The sequence below is a fragment of the Camellia sinensis genome, chromosome 7 (assembly GCF_055761805.1).
Source record: "Camellia sinensis isolate YWXY chromosome 7, ASM5576180v1, whole genome shotgun sequence".
NCBI lineage: Eukaryota > Viridiplantae > Streptophyta > Magnoliopsida > Ericales > Theaceae > Camellia > Camellia sinensis.
In genome coordinates, this window is record NC_138967.1 from 24,868,554 (window position 1) to 24,892,000 (window position 23,447).

The 23,447-nt window shown below is 41.1% G+C and overlaps 1 protein-coding gene across 1 annotated transcript; it reads left to right on the top strand.

The window, feature by feature from the left end:
* The first annotated feature begins 1,368 nt into the window (after window positions 1–1,368).
* Window positions 1,369–1,734, top strand: LOC145795673 (uncharacterized). Its single transcript, XM_082880526.1, has one exon. The coding sequence runs from the start codon at window positions 1,369–1,371 to the stop codon at window positions 1,732–1,734; it is 366 nt and encodes a 121-aa protein (XP_082736652.1).
* The last annotated feature ends 21,713 nt before the right edge of the window (window positions 1,735–23,447 follow it).

Consider the following 23,447-nt stretch of genomic DNA (forward strand, 5'->3'; position numbering starts at 1 on the left):
TGAATATTGTGTTATATTTAATATTGTGAAATTTTTAATAACCCAATTCACCCCCCCTCTTGGGTTGCCTAACTGGGATAACATGGAGGATTCATCTAGTGTGACGCAGCTAAGGTGCAGCCGTAGATCTAAATCGTTCAACTTGTTTTGGCTTGATCTAAGCCATTCGAAGTCTGTTTTTGGTGATCCAATAGTGCTTTCCAACTATTTGGAGTATTTTGGACACATCTGTATGGTCAGAATTTGCAAATTCCATTCCGAAAATTTGCAAAGTTTTAAAGACAACCAATGGCCAACACAAACAACTTCTTTCAGCCCCAGTTTCCAAAACTCAGCAAGGAGAACTATGAAAATCGGAGTATTCAAATGCAAGTTCTACTAGCCTCACAAGATTTGTGGGAGTTAGTGGATCGAGGATATGACGATCCAGCTACTCTCGAAGATGAAGGAAATTTAAATGATACTTAGAAGACGACATTAAAAGATTCAATGAGGAAAGATAAAAAGGCCTTGTATCTACTCTATCAAGGCATTGATGAGTCAAGCTTTGAGAAGATTTCAGCAGCAACAACCTCTAAAGAGGCATGGAGTATTCTTCGAAATTCACACCGTGGAATTGAGAAGACAATCAGAGTTCGACTCTAGGTGTTACGTAGCGAATTCGAGATGTTGCACGTGAATGAGAATGAGTCAATTTCTGAGTACTTCAACAGAATATTGACCATTATTAATCAGATGAGAAGATATGGAGAGAAGATGGAATCTCTTCAAGTGATAGAGAAGATTCTCTGATCACTCAGTCCCTAGTTCGAGCACATGGTTGTAGCAATAGAAGAGTCCAAGGATCTCAGTGCCATGACCACCGATGAGTTGATGGGCACACTTGAGATTCATGAACAAAGGATCAACAAGAAGACTCCCTCAAGTTCCGTAGATCAAGCTCTTCAATCAAAGCTGTCTTTCAGAGATAACAAAAACAAGCAAGGGGGGACATCACAAAGAAGCCGAGGAAGAGGTCATGGTTACAATAACCGAAGTTCTAGTTTTCGAGGAAGAGGCGGAAGAGGCCCAACCAGAGGAGGAAGAAGTCAACCACACTTTGCTCCAAGAGGAAGAGCAAGAGGTAGAGGAGGTGGTTACAACAACCGACTAGGATTTGACAAACGCAATGTTCAGTACTACTAGTGCCACAAGTTCGGGCATTACAGCAATGAACGCCGAAGTAGAGCAACAACAGAAGCTGGAGAGCAAGCAAATTTTGCCGAGCAGGAAACAAACAAAGTTAGACCTACAACCCTGTTTGTTCACCATGGAGACACTGAAAACCAAAATAATGTTTGATATCTAGATTCGGGAGCCAGTAATCACATGTGTGGTAAAAAAGAGCTGTTCGTTGAGCTTGACGAGACTGTACCAGCACAAGTCTCATTCGGTGATTATTCAAAGACTCCAGTGAAAGGAAGAGGTAATATTCTAATCAAGCTCAAGAATGGAGATCATGATTACATCTCCAATGTTTATTATGTTCCTGCCATAAAGAATAACATTTTGAGTGTGGGACAACTCCTAGAGAAAGGATACGACATCAGCATGAAAGATTGTCATCTTACCATCAAAGACAATCATGGTAATTTGATCGCTCGGGTGAGAATGTCCAAGAATCGGATGTTTGGATTGAACATCCAACATGATGATGCGAAGTGTTTAAGTGCCATCATCAAAGACAAAGACTGACTGTGGCATTTGAGGTTTGGACATCTCAACTTTGGAAGCTTGAAGCCGTTGACAAGCAAGAATATGGTGAAAGGGCTCCCTCATATTGCTCATACTAATGAAGTCTGTGAAAGCTGCATTCTTGGCAAGCATCATAGAACGAGCTTTGCCAAAGAAATGAAGTGAAGAGCAACAAAGCCGCTGGAGCTAGTGCACACTGATATGTGTGGTCCATGGAAGCCGATGTCAAATGGAGTCCTTGGCTATGGAGTCCTTTTATCTTAATATACTTTCAATCATTGGATCATAATTTGAAATTCTCGAACAATTCTATTGATACACAAGAAAGTGAATTCAAAGATAAAAGCAAATTGTAAAAATAAAATCATGTAAATCTGGAAAAGAAAAAAAGACTTTGATGTGGTTGATGCAAAAGAATCACTCAAATCAAAAGAAAAACCACTGTACACAAAAAAAAATAAAATAAATAACAAAATGTGATAGGGCATGGTGCCCTTGGTTATGAAAACCTTCTATCTTAATACACTTTCAATTGTTGGATCAAATTTTAAAATTCTCACACAATTCTATTGATACAGAAGAAAGAGAATTCAAAGATAAAAGAATCTTTAGCCGTGAGACAGTAGCTAGAATGAGGAGAACAATAGAGATCACATACGTTAAACATCAACAAAATATAAAACATTGAGAAAGATATAATAGTTTAAAAGTGAATTATTAGAGAAAAAGAAAACTGAATAATCATAGAGTTGAAAAAAAGAATTCCACTAGGTACAGACAGTGGTGTAATCAGGAATTTTAATGAGTAGGGCCATTAAGTCATCATTATTGTTATGTCATATTTTCAATTTTACACGAGCTGTCAACATTAAAGTTCGCATGATACCTCACAAATTTCATATATTTTCAGTCATGTTGACAAAATAATTCAAATTAGTCAATTGCAAGCAAAAACAAAATATAAGGACATTAATACTATATGGCTTCAATAAAATAGTCAATAAATCTCATAATTTTTTTTTTACCGCATTTCAGTTTTTTCAATTTTTATTATAAAAATTTTGTAAAACATCATCACAAAAAATCTTTTTTAATGACAATTTTACTAGGACCAACTTTCATTGATCAATTGATTGGATTTAATGATAATTAAGTCCAACTATAAGGATCTGCTAGTAATTTATCCAAAATGGTTATTGTCCAAGCCAACACAAATAGAAAATGCATTGTACACACAAAAAGATTTGAGATATGACATAGGAATTTGTCTCTAAATTTTCTTTCGGTCGTAGAATAATTATATCTTAAAATTCTTACACAATTTCGTTTGGACAGAAGAATAGAGAATCTGGACATAAAATATATGTGAGAGTGAGATAGTTGTTAGGGTGAGAAGGACAAAAGAGGTGGCCTCGGTTAAGGATCAACAAAAGATTAAGCAAGATATTACAGTTTAAAGTCAATTATAAAAAAATCCAATAAGAAAGAGAGAAAGAAAACCAAAATGATAGAGATAAACAAATGACTTTCACTAGTTACAAGAAAGATATATATACTCATGCACTTTTCCATTCCTAATGTAGCATTTTTTGGTATAGTGACATTATGGTGAAAATATTAATTATTATATATTGTATAACTTGTTATGTACTATCATTACATTGATAACGAATGTTATTCATCAAAATCAATTCAATAATAAGATATGAGATGATATGTAAAATGTGATAAAATAATAGAATCACCATGACATTATTGTTTCTGAAGTCTAAGAAGACTGAGAGAAAGAAAACATGGCAATAATAAGTGTTGCAATGAATTTCACAAGCTATAAGAAAGATAGAACTCTTACAAAATGGTCATATAGTATATACCTTATACAAAAATGTATAATGTATTGAATTTTTATATATATATTTTTTGTATTTGGTGAATTTTTAAAAAAAAAAAATTAACAAAATATTATACTTCTTTAGTATATCTAAATTAGGTGTATCTAAAAAATAAAAAAATAAAAATCACTTAAAATAAAAGAAAAATCATTAAAAAAAAAACACGAAAAATAAAAGAATAGAAAAAAACTCAAGTTTTTGTGTAAGTTAAACCAAAAAGATGATTCTTATTTCCTTTGAAATGATATGAACATAGTATCTGTATTATTTTATATATGTATAAAGGCTAAGGGGTAAATATGCCATTTTAATTTGATAGTGGGCAAGTGTAATTTTTCAAATGTAAAGGAAGATCTGTATTAAACAGAAATGTCAGGGAGTGTCAGTGTAATTTACTTGAATTTTAAAAATATTAATTAAAAATACAAAAAATAAAAAAATTAATTTTCAAAAAATTAAAACCAAAGACAGTAATTAATGTTATTACTTATGTTCCAATTAGTTCCAATCTTCTTTCTTATATTTCAATTAATCTTATAGGTAGCCTATGACAAGAGGTTTGTGTGAAGGCCCCGTTTGTTTTGGGGGTTAAAAGGAGGGATTGAATTAAGACGAAGGTGAAACTCATTAATATTGTGTTTGTTTGCAAATTTGGGGAGGGGATTCATAAGACCTCCAAATTAAGATGGGCCTTAACTGTTGGGATTGATAATCTTTTGGTATTAAAATATTAGTTCGATGGCATTAGGGAGAGATTTACTACTTTAACCATGTTGTTGTCCTAGCTCATCACTTTTATGAAAGCAATAGCAATAGCAACAAAGACAAGAAGAGAAGCTCAAGTTGAGCATCTACTACATCGGTAATTTTTTTTTATAACAAAACTATCAATTTATTTGGGAATTTTTTTTGTATGTGTGAATGAATTTTGATCTGTGAATTTCTCTATCCCAATTTTTTTCTTGTTTTTCTGTGGTTTCTGATTTGTAAATGGGTTTCTTTTTTTTTTTGGGTTTATGATCTGTGATGATTACTAATAAAAAATGTGTTGATTGATCTTCTTCTTGTTCTTCATTATTATTATTATTCTTCTTCTTCTATGGGTGGGATATGTTGTGAACCAAAAATAAATTGTTCAGATTTGTTCTTCATCATTATTTTCTTCTTTTATTCTTCTTCTTCTTCTTCTTCTTCTTCTTCTTCTTCTTCTTCTTCTTCTTCTATGGGTGGGGTATGTTGTGAACCAAAAAGAAATTGTTTAGATTTTTTTATTTTTTTTTTTTCCGACCAATTCATTTTTTATTAGTTGTGTGTGTTGTTTTTTGACCACAATGCCAAACAGGTACTCAGTTGGAGAACACCGGCAAAATATATTGCGCCCGAGCGACCTGTCACATAAAGATAAGGCTCCAACAGTGGTTCGTCCATCGGGGGACACTCCGACGATCAAGTCAGTACTCAATTATCTCTCAAAGATAGCAAATAGTGCTTAACTCACTTGGTCAGAATAGAAAAAGCGTACCTTAGACCCACGAGGGTGCCTTACTTTTATAGTCATCACTAACCTGATCCCTGCAGAAGCCTAGCTTCTCTTGGACTCTGGCCCAATGCTCATCCTAGACTCTCCATTAGATAAAGATAAACTCCCTAAGAGCTTTATCCTTATCCAGGTTGAGGTCCTCCCTCTTTCTAGGACTCTTATCCCTTATCCGTTCATCTCGAATTCCGGTATCTCCGCAGATAATCTCGGCCTAGTCGAGATTACCTCGACGCCATGACCAGGACGCGTGGCACCTCGGCTGGCACTTCGGTGCCACCTTGGCCACGTGTTGTCATTCAAAATTTATGTCCCCACAACTGCCCCCTAGGTTCTATTACCTCGGCATCCTGAGGTGATGGAACCTATATCATTCGAGTATTTAGCACATCGGCTAAAGCTTGCTCTATCCTTCATTGTCGAGGTTATCACACATCGGCTCCATATGACCAAAACTTCAGTGTGTTTACATCAATACCTTAGAACCAAGAACCAATTTTTTTTTTTTCAAGTTCTTTAGCCGAGATCGTTCCCATAGTTGAGGTCTTTACTTCATTAAATCAAGAACTCCAAGAGTTTCTACACGCGTATGAGTTGTCACGCACAGTAACTCAACCGTTTTTGCCACGCGTCTCTTCGTTATTGAACCGTGCCTGACACGCGCCATTAGGTCGGGTCATTTCTGCGTGCGCCGCCTGACAGACACGTTGTCCTAGGCTCACTAATTGCCATTTTGCCGCCTTTTTGTGTTTTGATCAAAAACATCTCTCTCTCTCTCTCTCTCTCTCTCCGTCTTTTCACTTTTGCACTACCATTTTCGCTCAAGCTCTCTCTCTCTCTCTCTCTAACTTTCTCTCCCAAATCTGCCATTTCTGTCTTCTCGAAGCTTTCTGCAACTACCTCCATCCCCTCCTTCCGGCGAGGCATTCACCATTCTGTTACTTGTTCCATCATCGTTCAACTTCGACATACATTAAACCAGCGTCACTCTCTCTGGTAAGCCACTGCTTTCCTTTGTTCTAATTTCTGATTTACTTCAATCTTTGCCATGCCTGTATACTACCATTTGTGAGTTCGTTCATGTTCTTGATACATTTGCTGGTGTTTCTGAATTCCGTCACTTTTGAGTACCAGACACGCCTTGTTTTGGGATTTTTAGTTGTTCAATCTGCTTTTGGTTCATAGCCCATATGCACACATAGGCACTGCTTTTGATTTTTAATATGTGTTCTTGAATTTTTGCTACCTTCTTGAGTCTGAATCATGGCGTTTCTTTGTTTTCTTGTTGCTTTTTCCAGATTCTTGCTCCTAATTTTTGTTTCAATAGCTCTAGGTTTGGGATTTGCCTTAGAACTCACAAACTTTAGGAAAACTGTAACAATCTCCCCCTAATCTCTGAAAAACCCTTGCCCTCGTTTTGTTTTGAGTTAAGATGAGGTCCCTCAAACCCATACAAACCATTTTCTTCTGAATTCTTAACTTGCCCCTCTTAGCCGACATCATGGGTATGTTTAGGTGGAGGGTAGACACTCCTACTAAACTAGAGTACTTTAGGCAGGAATTTGCCATCCCCACCGATGTCCACCTTAGGCTAGCAGGGGAGAAGGACTCCATTATGCCTGATGGGGATTCCTTGCCTTTTCCCGTGGTGGCCTTTATAGAGTGTGGACTTTGGTTCCCTCTTGACATCCTCTTTCGAGAAGTCCTTCACTACTATAAGCTCAACCCAATGCAGCTAGCCATTAATTCTTATCGAGTAATAAATGGCATAATTGCCTCAGCCAAAAAAGAGAACGCTAGGATAACCCTATCCTAGCCGATATCCAATACTGCTATACAATGTGTGGCCTGAAGTCAGAAAAGGGCTACGTCTACTACCTTAAGCCGAGATCTACTGAATACAAACTCATCGCCGACCTCCCAGACTCCAACAAGGGTGCCGGAGACGATTACTTCATCATCTTGGGCAACTGGGAGTTCCCACCAGATGATGACCTTCACCTCTACCCCTTAAGCCGAACAGTTTTCAGAGAGGGAAATGGTAAGAGCCAAGTATCGATTTTCTTGCTTTCTAGCCTTTATATATATTTTTTGATAATTTTGTATGTTCTAATATCTATTTTTTTTTAAACTTCCAGTCCTTCCTCAGCCTCTCAAGGATTTTCGCAAGACATTCTTTGCCAGCAAGGATTTCAAGAAGCTGCTGGACTTGCGTGTTAATCAGTGCAAGGCTCCTCTGCTCCTGAACTACATCCTAACCTACAAGTCCATCCTCCCTGACGTCCTTAAGAAGAGTAAGTCTCCACCCTCAGCAACAACTTCCCCAACTACCTCATCACCAAGGCTGTAACGCCCTCAAAATAATAACAATAAACCCATCAGATAAGACATGCATTTACATATAAATTAACCATACTCTTATATTCATTAGAGTTCCGTTAATTAAGTATTACATGTTAACCTCATAACAAAATGCCCTACGGGCTTACAGCTTTCCAAGTTAACACTTGGTTACAACAAAGAGTTCTAACTCGTTTACACATTAAGCCCTTGGCTTGAAGTTACATATAATACATCAAAAGTAAAACGACAAAACTATGCCCGCCACTAGCCTCCCAGCTATGTCCTTGGAGGTGGCATGCTTCCTGTACCTGAAAATGATGTTCCCATATAGGGTGAACCACAGCCCAGTAGAAATACACTAAACCAACCATGAACAATGACTAAAACATTAGCAATTGATAGTTGGTCAACACTGATACAATCACATAAATTACATATTTATGTCAACGACTTACAAGTCCCATTTACTTTTCATTTTCCCTTTTTCAACAGATAAGCATGCTAGCTCTATCATCATTTCCACAGATATGTATAAAAACTATATCTCACATTCAGATAAGCATAAAAGCTATATCCACATTCTCAACAGATATGTATATCAACAATATCCACAGATAAGCATACAAGCTGTATCCACACTTCACAAAGATAAGCATATGAGCTCTATCTTCACTTCTCTAGACAAGCATATGAGCTCTGTCTACGGAGTTCATCCCCTATCTCCTCCCAATACCTATCCGGTTTAGAGGTACATCCCCTATCTTCCCCTAAACCGCGGAGTACATCCCCTATCTCCTCCTCTACACATAACGTATATAAACACATTGGTTCTATATACAATCACATAATACACACAATTAATGTATTCTATCAACCGTCAAGTTCCATGACACATTCCATTGATTAGTTTCCGTTTACCTAATCATCATGCATTGTCTACAACAATCTCGACTATCCTCCACCGATAGCCCAAAGCAGTTATTTCTAAAACAGAAAATAAATGCACAAATGGATATTCAATCAACATTTCATTTCCTCATTTCTCACCAATTAATTATCCCAATTAATTAAACAATGTAATTAGGCCATTTTCCAAAATTACTATTTCAACCCTTAGGTCCCATTTACATCAATAATTCAACAATCATTCCATTTTTTTCTATGCCAAACATGCATCTAGGTTTATTATGAATGAAACCCCAACTTTTGTAAAATTACACAAAAGCCCCAAACTTTCACAAAATTACCAAACCAAGCCCAACATCTCAAAATACCAAAATTTAAAGACAAAACCCATAGAGAGGAGTAGGTTATCCCTACCTCAAATTCGGAGTCCCAAAGGAGAAGACGACAAAACCCAACGTGCTCCAAAACCTGAGATTTTCAGATTAAAATGAAGCCCTCGACGATCAACAACTTTTTTGTAAAGGCCAAAGGTGAGTAAATCACTCCTACTAGATCAAAACCTAGAGAGAAGGTAGAGTCTAGAGTGAGAGGCTCAACAATGGTGATTTTGGAAAAGTAAGAGAGAGAAGAGAAAGTGAAAAAGTGATTTAAAGAGTCACAAATTCGGGACTTTAACCCAGGTCTCCGCTCGAGCGTAAAACACCCCGCTCGAGCGGCCACTCACAGACTTCCGCTCGAGCGGCCAACCTCCCGCTCGAGCGCAGAATGCACTCGCCCAGCATTTTTGCAGAACCAGGCCTCCGCTCAAGCTCCCAACCCTACGCTCGAGCGGCACTCAGACAACCCCGCTCGAGCGGCCAATACCACGCTCGAGCGTACAATGCTGCACAGGAAAATACTGAATGGGTGTAATCTACGCTCGAGCGCCAACACCTCCGCTCGAGCGTACAGGCCAAAAATCTGGACAAGTAGTTTTGGTTTCTAAACTCAACCAACCTGTAACAAACCCGCTCAACACATCCTATAACTCAAATACAAAGTAAGAAAGGATGCAAACAAGATAATAAACAACTACCAACATCCACGGACACATGTCCGGATCACTATATAACAAGGGTAAACCCGGGATCGCTATAAAGGCCTGACCAAGCCTCCACATCCGACCCAGCAGAATAACCATCAACTTCTGCTCCACAACTGATTCCACATTCTCAGTGTCAACGCTGACGTCGAGCTCCACTTCTTGTCCCTGCAGGTAGAACTCGTAGCCGAAGACGCTGAAGTACTAAGGCATCGGCTTACGATCCAGCCAACCCACCAACTGCACTTCCAGCGATCCGCTTTGGCACTAGAGTTACTGTTGTTGTTTCTGCCGACGAGATGGGGTGAAAAAAAGCCGTTACTGAAGACCTTCTTGCCGACATCCCCAATGTCGTCATAGTGCAATCTTCACCTTCTCAGTCCCAGCCTAAACCGAAGCCAAAGAGGCTGAAGAAGGCCCAAGCAAAGGCAACGGTGACTTAGATCGACTCTGAGGACACGTTACTGATCTCAAAAATGGCTGAGGCAGAGAACTCCACTGCCGAAAAGAGGCCCGTCAAGGCTGAACCCTCCGAATCTACCAAGTCGAAGAAGCCGAGGTCGGACTCAGCAACCACCTCGGGTTCTCTAAAATCAGACGACCCCTAGGTCCCCTCCATCCCAATTGAGGATAAGCCAGTCAGAGCTGGTGACAGGGCCTCTAATATTGAGGTCGGCGTCGTCCTCTCCACTGCGCTGCTCCTTCCCAATGACCTCAACCGAATGGCTGAGGTCAGTGAATATGAAAATTTTGCTTTGATGATTCAACATTCGGTACAGGTAAAATCTCTAACACTTGGTACTCTTCATTCTTTGTCTTTAATCTTAAAGTTAAACTTTCTTTATTTTGTTTTTTCTAGGCGATCCAGCATGCCCATTCCTTCACGATGGAAGCCAAGGAAATTAAGAAAGAGTTGGTTCGCAAGACCAAGGAGGCTGCTGCTTTGCTCAAGTCCCTGAACAGAGCCGAGGCCAAAATGAAATCTTTAATAGATTAGGCCAAAGCAGCCAAGCAAGCTCAGGATGAGGCCGAAGAAAGGGCTGGGGCTACTGAGGCTGTTGCTGAGGTCCTTAAGGCCGAGAAGAAAGACGCCGAAGCAAAAACGATCAAAGCCCAAGCCGAACTTCGAAATGCCCTGGCCATAAAAGATGCTGAGATCAGGGCGGCAGACGAGAAGGCCTATGCCGAGGTGACACCCGACGTCTGCGAAGACTACAAAAAACAAGTCAGAGAGGCATGCAACAGGGGTTACACCCTTGGTTGGATGGCTGCTCTGAAGGAGTTGGCTGTCCCCGAGGACTCTCCTCTCAGAGATGCAGGTCGACTTGTTCTACTATTCCCTTCCACTTCAAGCCAATCTGAGGCTAAGGCTGGGAAAGAAGAAGAAGGAGAGGAAGCCGAAGACGAAGAGGCTGAGGTGGCTGATGCTGAAGATCTTGCTAGGGCCAAGTCCCCGACTCTGAATGAGCAAGTCCTAGACTTGACTCAGGATGAGGAGGACGAGGTCTCAAAAGGTGCCTCGCCAAAGAAGACAACATCCGAGGTGCCAATCACTGAGAAGAGCATCGACCAGACTCTACAAGAGATCGACGCCGAGCTCGAGGTTGAAAAGGCTGCTGAGAAGATTCCCCAGTTGTCTTCTGAGGCCGTGACATAGCTTGCCACTGACGTCGAGTAGTCTGACTACAAGATTCTTCTTTGTACTTAATACTTTTTTGTTTTTGGAGTCATTGTAACCTTTTGGACAATGTTTTGACTTTTGTTTGGCCGATGTGATGTTTTGTATATGAACAAGTTGTCCTTTTGAATGCAAGTCCTCTTTTTTGACTAAGTGTTGAATGCTTGTCTCTTCTTTACTATCTTGTATGATTCCATTTACATGTCTTCAAAAGTGCACCCTATCTGTGTGATCTCCTTGGGTAAAAGTACTTGGGACATAACTTCCAACTTGTTTATCTCGGCCTTGTTTTAACACTGAAAAAACATTGTAAGAAAGTTTTCACAAGTGTTTATCTAAAACTTGCCACTTTACTTATTGTCTTCTATCAAGACTTTAGTCTTCCATATTTTTCAAGTTTGGTAACCTGGTAATCTCGGCAAGTAAGAAGATATTTCTTTTAACATCACCTCGGCTTGACATCAACTTGTAAATTTTCTTAAAAATTTCAACAAGTGTTGTCCCAAGCATCATTCTCCAGCTCTCTGCCCCCTAATGTGAACTTAAGTTCCACTTAGGCTCTCATTAAGTATGTGGCTATGACCTTGTTGCCGAAGTTATATTTAAACAGAGACTAGCCGAGGTTCTCAACCTTGGTTCCTCTGTTAATCTATGTTTGACTCTGCCGATATGGCAAATCTAGGTTAATCTAACTTAGTTCAACTCTATTATATGCAAGTATAATTTCACTTCTGCCATATAATGAGTCTAAGTTATTTGTCGTGTTTCACTTAGAAACATCGCCAACTCAATTCAACTCTATTATATGCAAGTGTAATTCAACTCTGCCATATAATAAGTCTAAGTTATTCGTCATGTTTCAATCAGAAACATCGCCAACTTAGTTCAGCTCTATTATATGCGAGTGTAATTCAACTCTGCCATATAATAAGTCTAAGTTATTCGTCATGTTTCAATCAGAAACATCATCAGCTTAGTTCAACTCTATTATATGCAAGTATAATTCAACTCTTCCATATAATAAGTTTAAGTAATTCGTCACGTTTCAATCAGAAACATCTCCAACTTAGTTCAACTCTATTATATGCAAGTGTAATTCAACTCTGCCATATAATAAGTCTAAGTTATTCATCATGTTTCGATCAGAAACATCGCCAAAGGACTGGTCAATCATTTTTCACAAGTTTGAAATAAAAAATCGAGCTAAAGTTTTATTATTTACTTCGGCAAATAACAAAAAACTTTAAAAAACAAAAAGAAATCTAATGATAGAAAAACTTCAGGTAGCCAATATTCCAGGGTCTTAGCAACTCTTTGCCTTCACTGTCTTCAAGCCGATATGCCCCATTGCCTAGGACTGAAATGATTCTATAAGGTCCCTCCCAATTTTGGCTAAGTTTTCCCTCTCTGGGATCCTTCTTGTTACCGACAACCTTTCTCAATACGAGGTCACCAACTTGAAACTCTCTTGGGTTGACCTTTTTATTGTAAGCCCTGGCAAGCTGCTGCTGGTATGTCCCCAGCTAAATTGCTGCTTTCTCCCTTCTTTCTTCCAACAGATCTAGATCTCGGGCCAAGAATGCCTCATTGGTCCCATTTTCTGCTCCCTGGGTTCTGATCCCTGGGATGTCGACCTCCAGTGGAATAACTGCTTCTGTGCCATAAGCCATGGCGAATAGGGATGCCCTAGTTGATCTTCTCGGCGTAGTTCGATATGCCTACAGTACATCAGGCAACTCATCCACCCACTTTCCCTTTGCTACTTCCAGCCTCTTCTTGATCCCATCCAAGATAACCTTATTGGATGCTTCTGCTTGGCCATCACTCTGAGAGAAGCTTGGAGTAGAGTAATAATTCTTGATTTTGTACTTTGCACATAAGCTTTTGATTAGCTTGTTGTCAAATTGTGTTCCATTGTCTGCCACTATTATCCTCGGGATCCCAAACCTGGTGATTATGTTCTTCCACATGATGCTCTTCACATCAACATCTCGAATCTTCGTAGGGGTTCAGCTTCTACCCATTTGGTGAAGTAATCTGTTGCCACTAGTAGGTGCTTCCTTTGTCCAGTCGCTTGAGGTGTTATCCACCAAGATCCATGCCTCATTGGGCAAATGGCCAAGGGCTGGACACTGGGTTCAAATTCGCTACCGGTTGATGTATTAAAGGTGCAAACCTCTGACATTTTTCACACTTTCTGACATAGGCTTCAGCATCTTTTTGCATATAGGGCCACCAGTACCCCTGAGTAATGGCCCTATGAGCAAGTGACTTGCCCCCAATGTGGCTTCCACATACTCCTTTATGTATTTCATACAGGAAGCCTTTAACTTGTGAAGGATGCACACACCTCAAAAGGGTACCAGTAAAAGATCTTCTATAGAGATGTCCTTCTGTTGTTAGACTTAATCTTGCCGACTTTAGTCTGGTCTTGTGTGTTTCTTTATAATCATCTGGCAGTTTCCCATCTCTAAGGAATATTATTATCGCATCCATCCAACTTGGTCCCATCTCCACACGCATTGCCTCATACTCTGTGTTCAGTGGTTCTACACTTGGACCCGACAAATAGTCAACCATTATTGTCCTTGCCTCTCTTGGTTTTATTGCACTAGCCAGGTTGGCCAAGGCATCAACATTGTTGTTGTTATCTCGCCTAACTTGCTGTAGTCGACAATTTTGGAATAAGGCTACTAGTCTGCCCACCTCTTTTACATAGGCTATCATCCTTTCATCTCGGGCTACGTATTCACCTATTGTCTGGTTGACGATAAGCTGGGAGTCACAAAAGACCATCAATTCGTCGGCTTCCATTGCTGTAGCCAATTTCAATCCTGCGATCAGTGCCTCATATTCTGCTCCGTTGTTTGAGGCCTTAAACCCCAGTCGAATGGATTGTTCCAGCATCCGCTCGTTTGGTGATACTAGCACTACTCCTGCCCCCGCTCCTTGTCGGTTTGAACTTCTATCAATAAACAGGCGGAAGGAGTCGCCGAGGTAAATACTGTAGGGCCTGAGTTTCTCTTCTTTCCTCTGTTCTGCTATCCCTAGCTGGGTTTCTTCTTGTTCACCTGGACATCATATACCCCAGCTTAACAGAGCCCGATGTATAATGGCGCCTGGTGTGAACTCGGCTATGAAGTCGGCCAAAACCTTGCCTTTGATTGCTATTCTGGGTCTGAATTCCAGGTCGTATTGGCCCAACACCACTGCCCATCTGGTTATCCTGCCTGTCAGATCCCCTTGCTGCAATAGGGACTTCAAAGGATGCTCAGTTAACACCACAATCTTGTGGGCTTGAAAGTAATGACTCAGCTTCTTGGAGGCCATTACTAAAGCTAGTGTCAATTTCTCAAAGGGTAAGTATCTGGTCTCTGCATCTGCTAGGGTTTTACTCACGTAGTAAACTGCCCTTTGCTCTCTATTTTCTTCTCTGATTACCATTGCACTCATTGCATGCTCTAAGATCACTAAGTATAAGAACAGCTCCTCTCCAGGTACTGGATTTGAGAGAACTGGAGTGGTGGTCAAGTATTTCTTCAAGTCGGCCAAGGCGACTTCGCATTCTTCTGTCCACAAGAAGTCTGTGGCTTTCTTTACTAAACTAAAGAAAGGTTTGCATTTGTCAGAACTTCTTCTTATGAATCTATTTAGGGCTGCAGCCCTTCCAGTCAATATCTGCACTTGTTTTGCCGATGTTGGTCTCTTCAACTCCATGATGGCCTTGATCTGATCCGGGCTTGCCTCAATGCCCTTTCTAGTAACCAAGTATCCCAGGAACTTTCCCAACCCAACTCCAAATGCGCACTTTGACGCATTGAGTCGGAGCCGAAATGTCTTCAGGATATCAAAGACTACTTTCAGGTCAGCCAGATGATCCTCGAGTTGCTTGGTCTTTACGACCATGTCATCAATTTATACCTCCATTGTTTTGCCTATTAGATGTCTGAACATCTTAGTCACCAATCTCTGGTAAGTTGCTCCTGTATTATTCAACTCAAAAGGCATAACTTTATAGCAATATAGCCCTTTTAGGGTGATAAATGCGGTCTTCTCCTCATCTGGGGGGTACATGGCTATCTGATGGTACCTCCTATAAGCGTCCAGAAAGCTCATCCTTCCATGTCCTGAGGCGGTATCCACCAATTGGTCAATTTTGGGGAGTGGGAAACTGTCTTTGGAACAAGCCTTGTTCAGGCTGGTTAAGTCCACACAGACCCTCCACTTCCCATTCTTTTTCTTCACAACAACTGTGTTTGATAGCCATGTTGGGTAGTTTACCTCTCGAATGGCTCTGGCCTCCAGAAGTTTATCCACTTCCTCTTCTACTGCCTTCACATGCATCAATGTAGGCCTCCTTGCCCGCTGGATGACAGTTTTGGCCAACCTGTTAACATTCAGTCTATAGCAAGTGACCTCGGGGACAATGCCAAGCATCTCGTATGGTGTCCAGGCAAACACCTCAAGGTTTTCTCTTAAAAACACCTCTAATTCCTTTTCTTCCTCCTCGGCCAAGCCTGAGCTAAGAAGGAAAAAGTGATCGTCATACCCTTGCTGGAATAAGATCTTCTTCAGGGATTCCTCATTTTTTTTGGCTGGTTCTTTGCCGATGTCCTCAAGGACCTCTATGTCCTCTTCTTCAACCTCTGCTATTTTTGCTTTTCGTACGTTGCATGTGGATTTCATTGCTGCCATGGAGCAATTCTTTGCCTGCACCTGATCTCCTTTGACCTCCTTAATTCCATGTTCTGTTGGGAACCACAACAGCTGGTGCAATGTTGAGGGAACATCCCTCATTACGTACAGCCATGGCCTTCCTAAGATAGCATTGTAAGGGAAGGGGGTGTCAATTATCATGAACTTTGTTTTTACCTTCTTGGTGCCAACTTGCATCTCCAAACTCACTGCTCCCAGGGGCCACGTCGACATTCCGTTGAACCCAACCATTGGACCATTGGATTGTTCTAGATCATCTTGGTGAAGGCCAAGCTCCTTGTAACACTTGACAAACATGATGTCACAAGAGCTGCCTTGGTCGATTAGAATTCGCTTTACCTAGCACTCTCCAATCTGGAGGGATATTGTAGACCGCCCCGAACTCACTCCGCGCGGCCCCCTATCGGAGAGGGTCCAAATTGGGTTCTAGCTACTACAGTTCGGACTCCTGTCACGGTTCTGAATCTAAACTCACAAAGTGCAATGTAAGACTGATAAATCACCAAAGAGTCCAAATCTGGCAAATCTTTTCGGAAAACTGATTTTAATCAAAAAGTGCCAAACATGGACTGCTTTGCCATATTACAGAGTTGCCGCCTAAATATTTTTTTTTAGGGAAATTTAGGAAACCCTGACTCGTGCCTAAGGCCACGTGTCCATCATCACCAAAGTTGCATCGGCTTGGGAACTTGGGTACGAGAGGGGAAGGTCCTGAAATGAGCACCCCCGCTTGCCCGATCAAAGATCGGCCTTTACTAACATGATATGTTATTTTTATAAACACATGTGTTCTTGTCTGATTATTAGCTAACTTATTATGTGATGCGCACAGCATATAAGTATAGACTAAATCGCTCGATTTGGAACAAAGCATCTCATGTTTGTTTTTCGAAAATGGTTTGAAAGTGCTACTCGCAAGTAGGCTAAAGCACTGATTTGCCACCCTCAAGTGGGCTTAAAACGCACATTTTGATGAATTATTCCAATTCAAGCAATAAAGCCTTCATCCACTGGCATTCATACAGTTAAGCACTTAAGCACATAGCCTCATGGCAAGCATGCTAAACATGGAAGTCACTTACACACATGCAAGGATGCTAAAGCGTAAACACTTACAGTGTACTCTGAGCCAAAACATGAAACTAGTTAGAAATTTGCATGATCCTAACTATGTTAACAATGCTTAATGCAACACATGCAAAATGCAATTAAATAGGCTCGGCTGTCTACTATGGCATATGAATGCAACAATTGATACACGTATTCAAATAGATATTGAAATATGATGCAGTTTGAATGATGCGCCGAGCCCGGTGCATGCAAGACAAATGGATGATGCACGCATGCAAGTCATAAGGTATGCTAAACAAAATATGCCATAATCTAACCATTGAAAGCTGATAAATAAAAAGGAGAAAGATGTGGGGTTGGAAGACATTCACACACACACGCACACTTATTATAACGTTTGCCCTCTCAACAGAGGGTCCGAATGAAAGAGAGCTAACTAGCTACGCTAATTAAGCTAACTATTACAAACCAACTAATTAAATAACTATTCTAGCTAATTAATTACAACACAATTGAATAGCTGCGTACATTAGCTATTTAAGTACAGAACCAACGAATTTAACCAACTAAGCAAAACAGTTAAAAGGCCTCGGGGCGAGGGGATGCATGCATGCTTGATCGGCTTCCTCCCGAAAATCCCTCGCCTTGCCACCGGTTGCCTCTGTTTGCATTCGCCTTTATTGCCAAACACTGAACCAATCTCCAGGTTGTTTCTGCTCCAGAACCAGAATAACTTTGGACCATCTCTGAGCCTGAGAGCTGTCGGCCACCTACGGAGGCTGTAGGCCACTTAGAGTGGCCGGTTAGCCATTTCCACTGGCCGGTCGGCCACTTGCTCTGGCCGGTTGGCCATTTGCTTCTGCACACTCCAATTTTGCTGCAAACAAAGTACAAAAGGGGCAAAGCAAGTCATTTGCATGGGATGTGTGTACAACCACCCTCCTTATCATTTCTCAAGCTCAAAGGAGTATGGTACTTAGCTCTCGAGCCACCAACCAAGCATCGCAATGCATGATGACCGAGAAACCAAGTGTATACAAGTCAATGAATGCACAAATAGACTTGATGAAACTTCCACCCTATTATGCACGATCAAGGGTGTCGGTGACTAAGAAATGAGGCACGTTTCATCACTTCAAGTATGAAACGTCTCTCATTTCTTGTGTTTGGATTAACGTCCGATCCAAACATATGCAATGCAACACAAGCATGTTATCTTGGCATGTTTTACTTTGATTCATTTTGTTTACACATTTTAAATTACCAAGTCATTCTTTAACCGGTTAATGTCCAATGTGAGAGTCCTCTAACTGGAAAGATGGCCTCAACCACAAGCACCTTGAGCATGAAAGAAACCTCATGCTTTTGGTTAGTAGAAACCCTCAAGAGAAGGCTAAAACCATTAGGCATGAGAGCGTCAATTCCATGCTCAAGCCAACAAGGGGCTTAAGACCTCTTTCAAAGCGAATGAAGGAGTGAAGCATGGAGTGCAATGGCATAATTTTCAACACTGAAATGACATGCTAAATGACTTAAAATCATGCAAATGATGCATGCAAAACATGCTTGAAGTCAAAGGCATTGAAACTAGTAAAGAGCATAACACTATAGCCATACAATACTAAGCCTAAATGACCAAACCAACCCCGGACAGAGGTTAAATATGCCAAAACAGTGGCTAAAATGTACTAAGATCAAGGCATATAACACAAAGAAAATATGCACATTTGATGGCTCACAAACAAGGCATGAAGGCACAACTCTTAAACACATTGAAGGAGTAGAAAATGTGAGAGTGTGTCAATGACATATGCTCTGAAATTACATGCCAAGTGATGCCTTATCATGCAAACATCACAAATAAGGCATGTTAGGGGGTTTCAAAACACAAGACTAGCAAGGCCAACTACACTATAGCTATATAAAGCATGAGCCACATGACCAAGATCACTCAAATCAGGCCTAAAGCATGCTAAATTAGAGCCAAAAACATGCTGGAGTGGAGCATACACATGCTTGATTAATAGGCTAAAACACCAAACATGCTAGGATAGTGAACAAAATTGCACTACAAGTGCAAGAAGCATGCAAGAGGTAACCAAACTAGCCAGAAACAGAGTTATATCATGGCAAATCAGTGGCAAAAACATGCTTAAACAAAGCTTCATGCCTCAGCACAGCATGAATGCTTACACATAACAGAACAATGTTTCAACATGAAAGAGGTGCGAGCATATGCAAAACTATGCTTTTCGTAGAAAAAGAAAGAGTACAAGTAATTAGGTGGGATGATATAAGTAAGGAATGATCTGCTGTGGAAAGATAATAATCCTAAACACTGCATGCAACAAGACAAAGTACGATGCAATGGATGCAGTGAATTAGGCATAGGCCGAACCACATCTTACCTAGAAAAAGCATGGGCACAAAACAAACCATGTCTAACACATAAAAGGTGTTGACACCCTCAATACTGGCCTCAGTGTAGCATGGGTACTTACACATGACGAAACCATGTTTCAACAAAGGATAGGTATGAACACATACCAAACTAATCTTAACATGGAGATGATGCAAGTAATAAAATGGTATGATGCCGTAGATGCATACAATAAATTCTATATGCAATGTGATAGAAGTACTAGATGTGATGCAGTAGATAATAACTATGATATAGTAGCTTGGAAGTGGTGCCTTACAAGGGCAATTGGCGATGACTCACCTTTGCTACTGGGGATTTTTCCTCTTCTTCTTCTTCATCTTGCGCTTCCAAACCACAGGTACTACTTTTCTCCCTAGCGATGTTTGCAACTTTCCTTATTCTCCAATAGGGTAACAGACTAGGTTGGTTCAGTATCCAGAATTGAGGTGCACACAAGCTACCTCAACCTATGGGGCTGCCATACAGATTTCAAGCCGAGGATACACCCTTGGGTATTTAAACTAGACTTTAGTCTCAAAAATTCCGAACCTTTGCGTTCTAACCCTCAGCCATTCGAATTCTAGTTTTAACCATCTCAGTTGCTCTCCTAGGAACTCATTGCAAACACAGGCAAATGGCTATATCAGACCGCCTGAAGTCATTTAGGCACGACAAACACCAAAAAAATTGCACCTCTAAAGGATTTAAGGTCTTCTAGACCCAGAGAGTGCACAAGACAGCATGGGTGAGGTGTACAAAATAGTGTAATGCGGGTGAATGAATACACAAAATAGTGCGATGCAAAGTGGATGCACAAAATAGTGCGATATGGGTGCACAAGACAGTGCGATACAAAGTACACAAGATAGTGCGATACGGGGTGCATAAGATAGTGTGATACATGGTGCATAAGATAGTGCGATACATGGTGCACAAAATAGTGCGATTCAGGATGCACAAGATAGTGCGATTCAGGGTGCACAAGATAGTGCGATACAGGGTGCACAAGATATTGCGATATGGGGGGCACAAGATATTGCTATACGAGGTGCACAAGATTGTGTGATACGAGGTGCACAAGATAGTGCGATACAGGGTGCACAAGATAGTGCGATTCAAGGTGCACAAGATAGTGCGATACAGGGTGCACAAGATAGTGCTATACCGGATGGACAAGATAGTGCGGTACCGGGTGCACAAGATAGTTGTAGACACCCCATTTTTGACCGACCTTAAGACTCAAACTTCATCGATTGAGTGCTCGGTGATTGCGCATGTTGTGTTTGTTCTGAGGTTACGGAGTCTCGGCTAAGACCCTTGCCTCTAGACTTCGGGACTCTTTTGTGCTTTGCCTCGGTTTGAGAACCATGTTCTGTTTTCTCTTCCCGAAGGGAGGGAGAGATCTTGTAGAGCATCTCTCAGTGGCCGTAGGCTACTTTTCATGGTCATAGACCACTGTTCCCATTTGGAGACCAGTTTCTGATTTTCAAAGCCGTCGGCCGTGCGCCTCGGTTCGGGACCGCTTAACTTTCTTCGTTTGCTCCGGTTTTTGGCACACACATTGTTTCCTCTCTCTAGAGGGGCAGTGTGGCTCGGGAGACCACCTTCGTGGTCGCATGCCACTTTCGATGCTTAACAGTTAGTTTTCGGGGCACCCGGCTGCGCGTTTTGGCCCCCGAACCCTCGTTTTGCATCCGTCTTGGTTCATTTTTGGCATGGACCCTATTTTCATTGTTTGGAAGGTGGTACTAGGGTGGGAGACCACCTTTTCTCCTTGGAGACCACCTTTCTCTTCCCCGGCCGATTTTCTTGACAAGAAGCTGGTCTCCTTGGTTTTGGGGCCACATTTACTGGTCTCCCACCATACCACTTGCTTGCATTTCATTTGGAGACCACCCTGGGAGGCTGTCGACCACTTGAACCTTTTGAACTGGTTGGCCAACCAGGGGAAGTGGTCGGCCGACCACCTGAACTGGTCGGCCTACCTTCCTCAGCTTTGTCTCTGTGAGTTGTTACCAGCTGTGCCAGCTGGAAGGCACAGACTGCATCCTCCATACATGTGTATGGAGGATCTTTGGCCTTGGTTTTTAGCTTCTTTGAGAAGCTAAGGCCTTGTATCTCTATAAATGAGGGCCTCCCCCTCCTTTGTGAGGGTTTAGATTTTTTTTGAAGGCATACATACATCTCTCCCTATATCTCTACACTTTGGCTCAAAAGTTGCTTGGTTCTTGGCCTATTGCACACCACCTCCAAGCCTAACACCTCAACCATTGCTTTGAGGTCCTTGAAGGCCATTTTCAGAGGTTGAAGGTCTGAGTTTTTGGCCTTAAAGTTGCTGTCTTGCTGAGCTTCAAGGGTAACACACATTTTCCCTCTTTTAAGCATTATTTTGCTCCATCTTTTAGCCATACTTTCAAGCATATTTGAGCTTTGGTGTAAACTGAAAAAATTCTTATTTTGAGGTCCTTAACATGTTTTTTTAAGATCATTTTTCTGTTGGGGGTCATCTACCCCCTTGCATGCTTCATTTCACCTTGTTTTGAGCCATGCATTAAGGCCTTTGTTTTGAGCTTTGTTTCCCTTTTGACCACTGAAATCCAGCGGATTTTCAGTGGTTATTATGTACTTTTGAGAGCCAAAATCAGAGAGGGGTGACCCTCTCTCTCCTTGTTTTGATTTCTAGCATATTTGGCCTAACAAAGGAGCCCTTATTTGCATGCTTCCAAGCCATGTTTCAGGCCATTTTTGGTGAGTTTTAGGACATGTATAGGCTCTTTCCAGAGCTTGTTTTGCCATATTGGGTGTCCATCTTGCATGTATAGAATAACCCTCTTCATAGCCTATCAAAGGAGCATGTCATTCTTGCATGCATTGACCATGTTTCAATGAGTTTTTGGGCTTTATTTGGCATGTCATACCTCTGAATTTTTCTGGTTTAGTGACCTCTTGAAAGCTTCATATACTTGTAGTGTAAACCCTATTCACTAGCTTGTATTGCATACTATTTTGGTCTTTGATTCTAGCACTTTTTGGCCATGCCTTAGACTGATTTTGTGCATGTTTTGGACTACCTTAGCTCTGTTTTTATGCCTCATGGTCGAATGATGCTTGCTATGCATGGTTGTAATGTAATACCCTTGCCTACCCTTGAGTTTTGAAGCCTATTGCATGCTTATACTGAGGTGTTTTCATGTTTTGGGGCCATTGAGCATGCCATTTCAGAGCCTATACATGTTCTATATTCCAATGTTTTCCATTCTTTGAACGTGTTTGAGAGTTGTGCATGAATACCTCATTTATGGACCATTGCATGAGCTTCATTGCCATGCATTTTGAGCCATCATTGTAGACCATCTTCCCACTGTCTTGGACCTGCATAGGGACTGTTTGGGGCTGGTTGGGTCATTTGAGCATTTCTTTGTGTACCTCTAGTGTAATGCACTTCACTAGTTTCGGTATCCGGGCCATCTAGCCTGCATTGTATGAGGTGTTTACATGATTCGGGACCATCTTGCATGTCATTTCAGAGCTAGAAAATGTGTGATTGTATGCCATATTTTATCCCTTACCATGCTTTGGTGGAGTTGCACTTTGTGCCTTAGGTTTGGTCCCTTGCATTTGTGCATGTTTGCATGTGTGTTGTTGCTTCATTTTCATCATGTATCGCCACTGATTTGGGTATGGCCGAGGCCCATCCATCTTGGTTTAAGTCCATCTTGCATTGTGTATGCCATATAATCCATGTGAATTGAGTATGCCATTGATTAGTTCATAGCATTGTGTATGCCATTTGCATGCTTGCATGTCATCCTTTGCATGCTTACATCACTTAGTTGCATTACATTTAGGATTGCATACTAGTGTTACATTTTGTACATGCCATGCCATTCTATTTGTTGCATTGTGTTTGGAGTAGGGTTTAGTCCAAACACGGGAAACGAGGAATGTTTCATACTCCAAGTGATCAAACGTGCCTCGATTCCCGGTCACCGACACTCTTGACCATCCATGATGGAGTTGTTGGTTTTAGTTGTTTATATGTGCATTCATGTCCCATTGAGTAGTGC

Coding starts and splice junctions, on each gene's coding strand:
- LOC145795673 (XM_082880526.1), top strand. CDS start 1,369: ATGTGTGGTAAAAAAGAGCTGTTCGTTGAGCTTGACGAGACTGTACCA.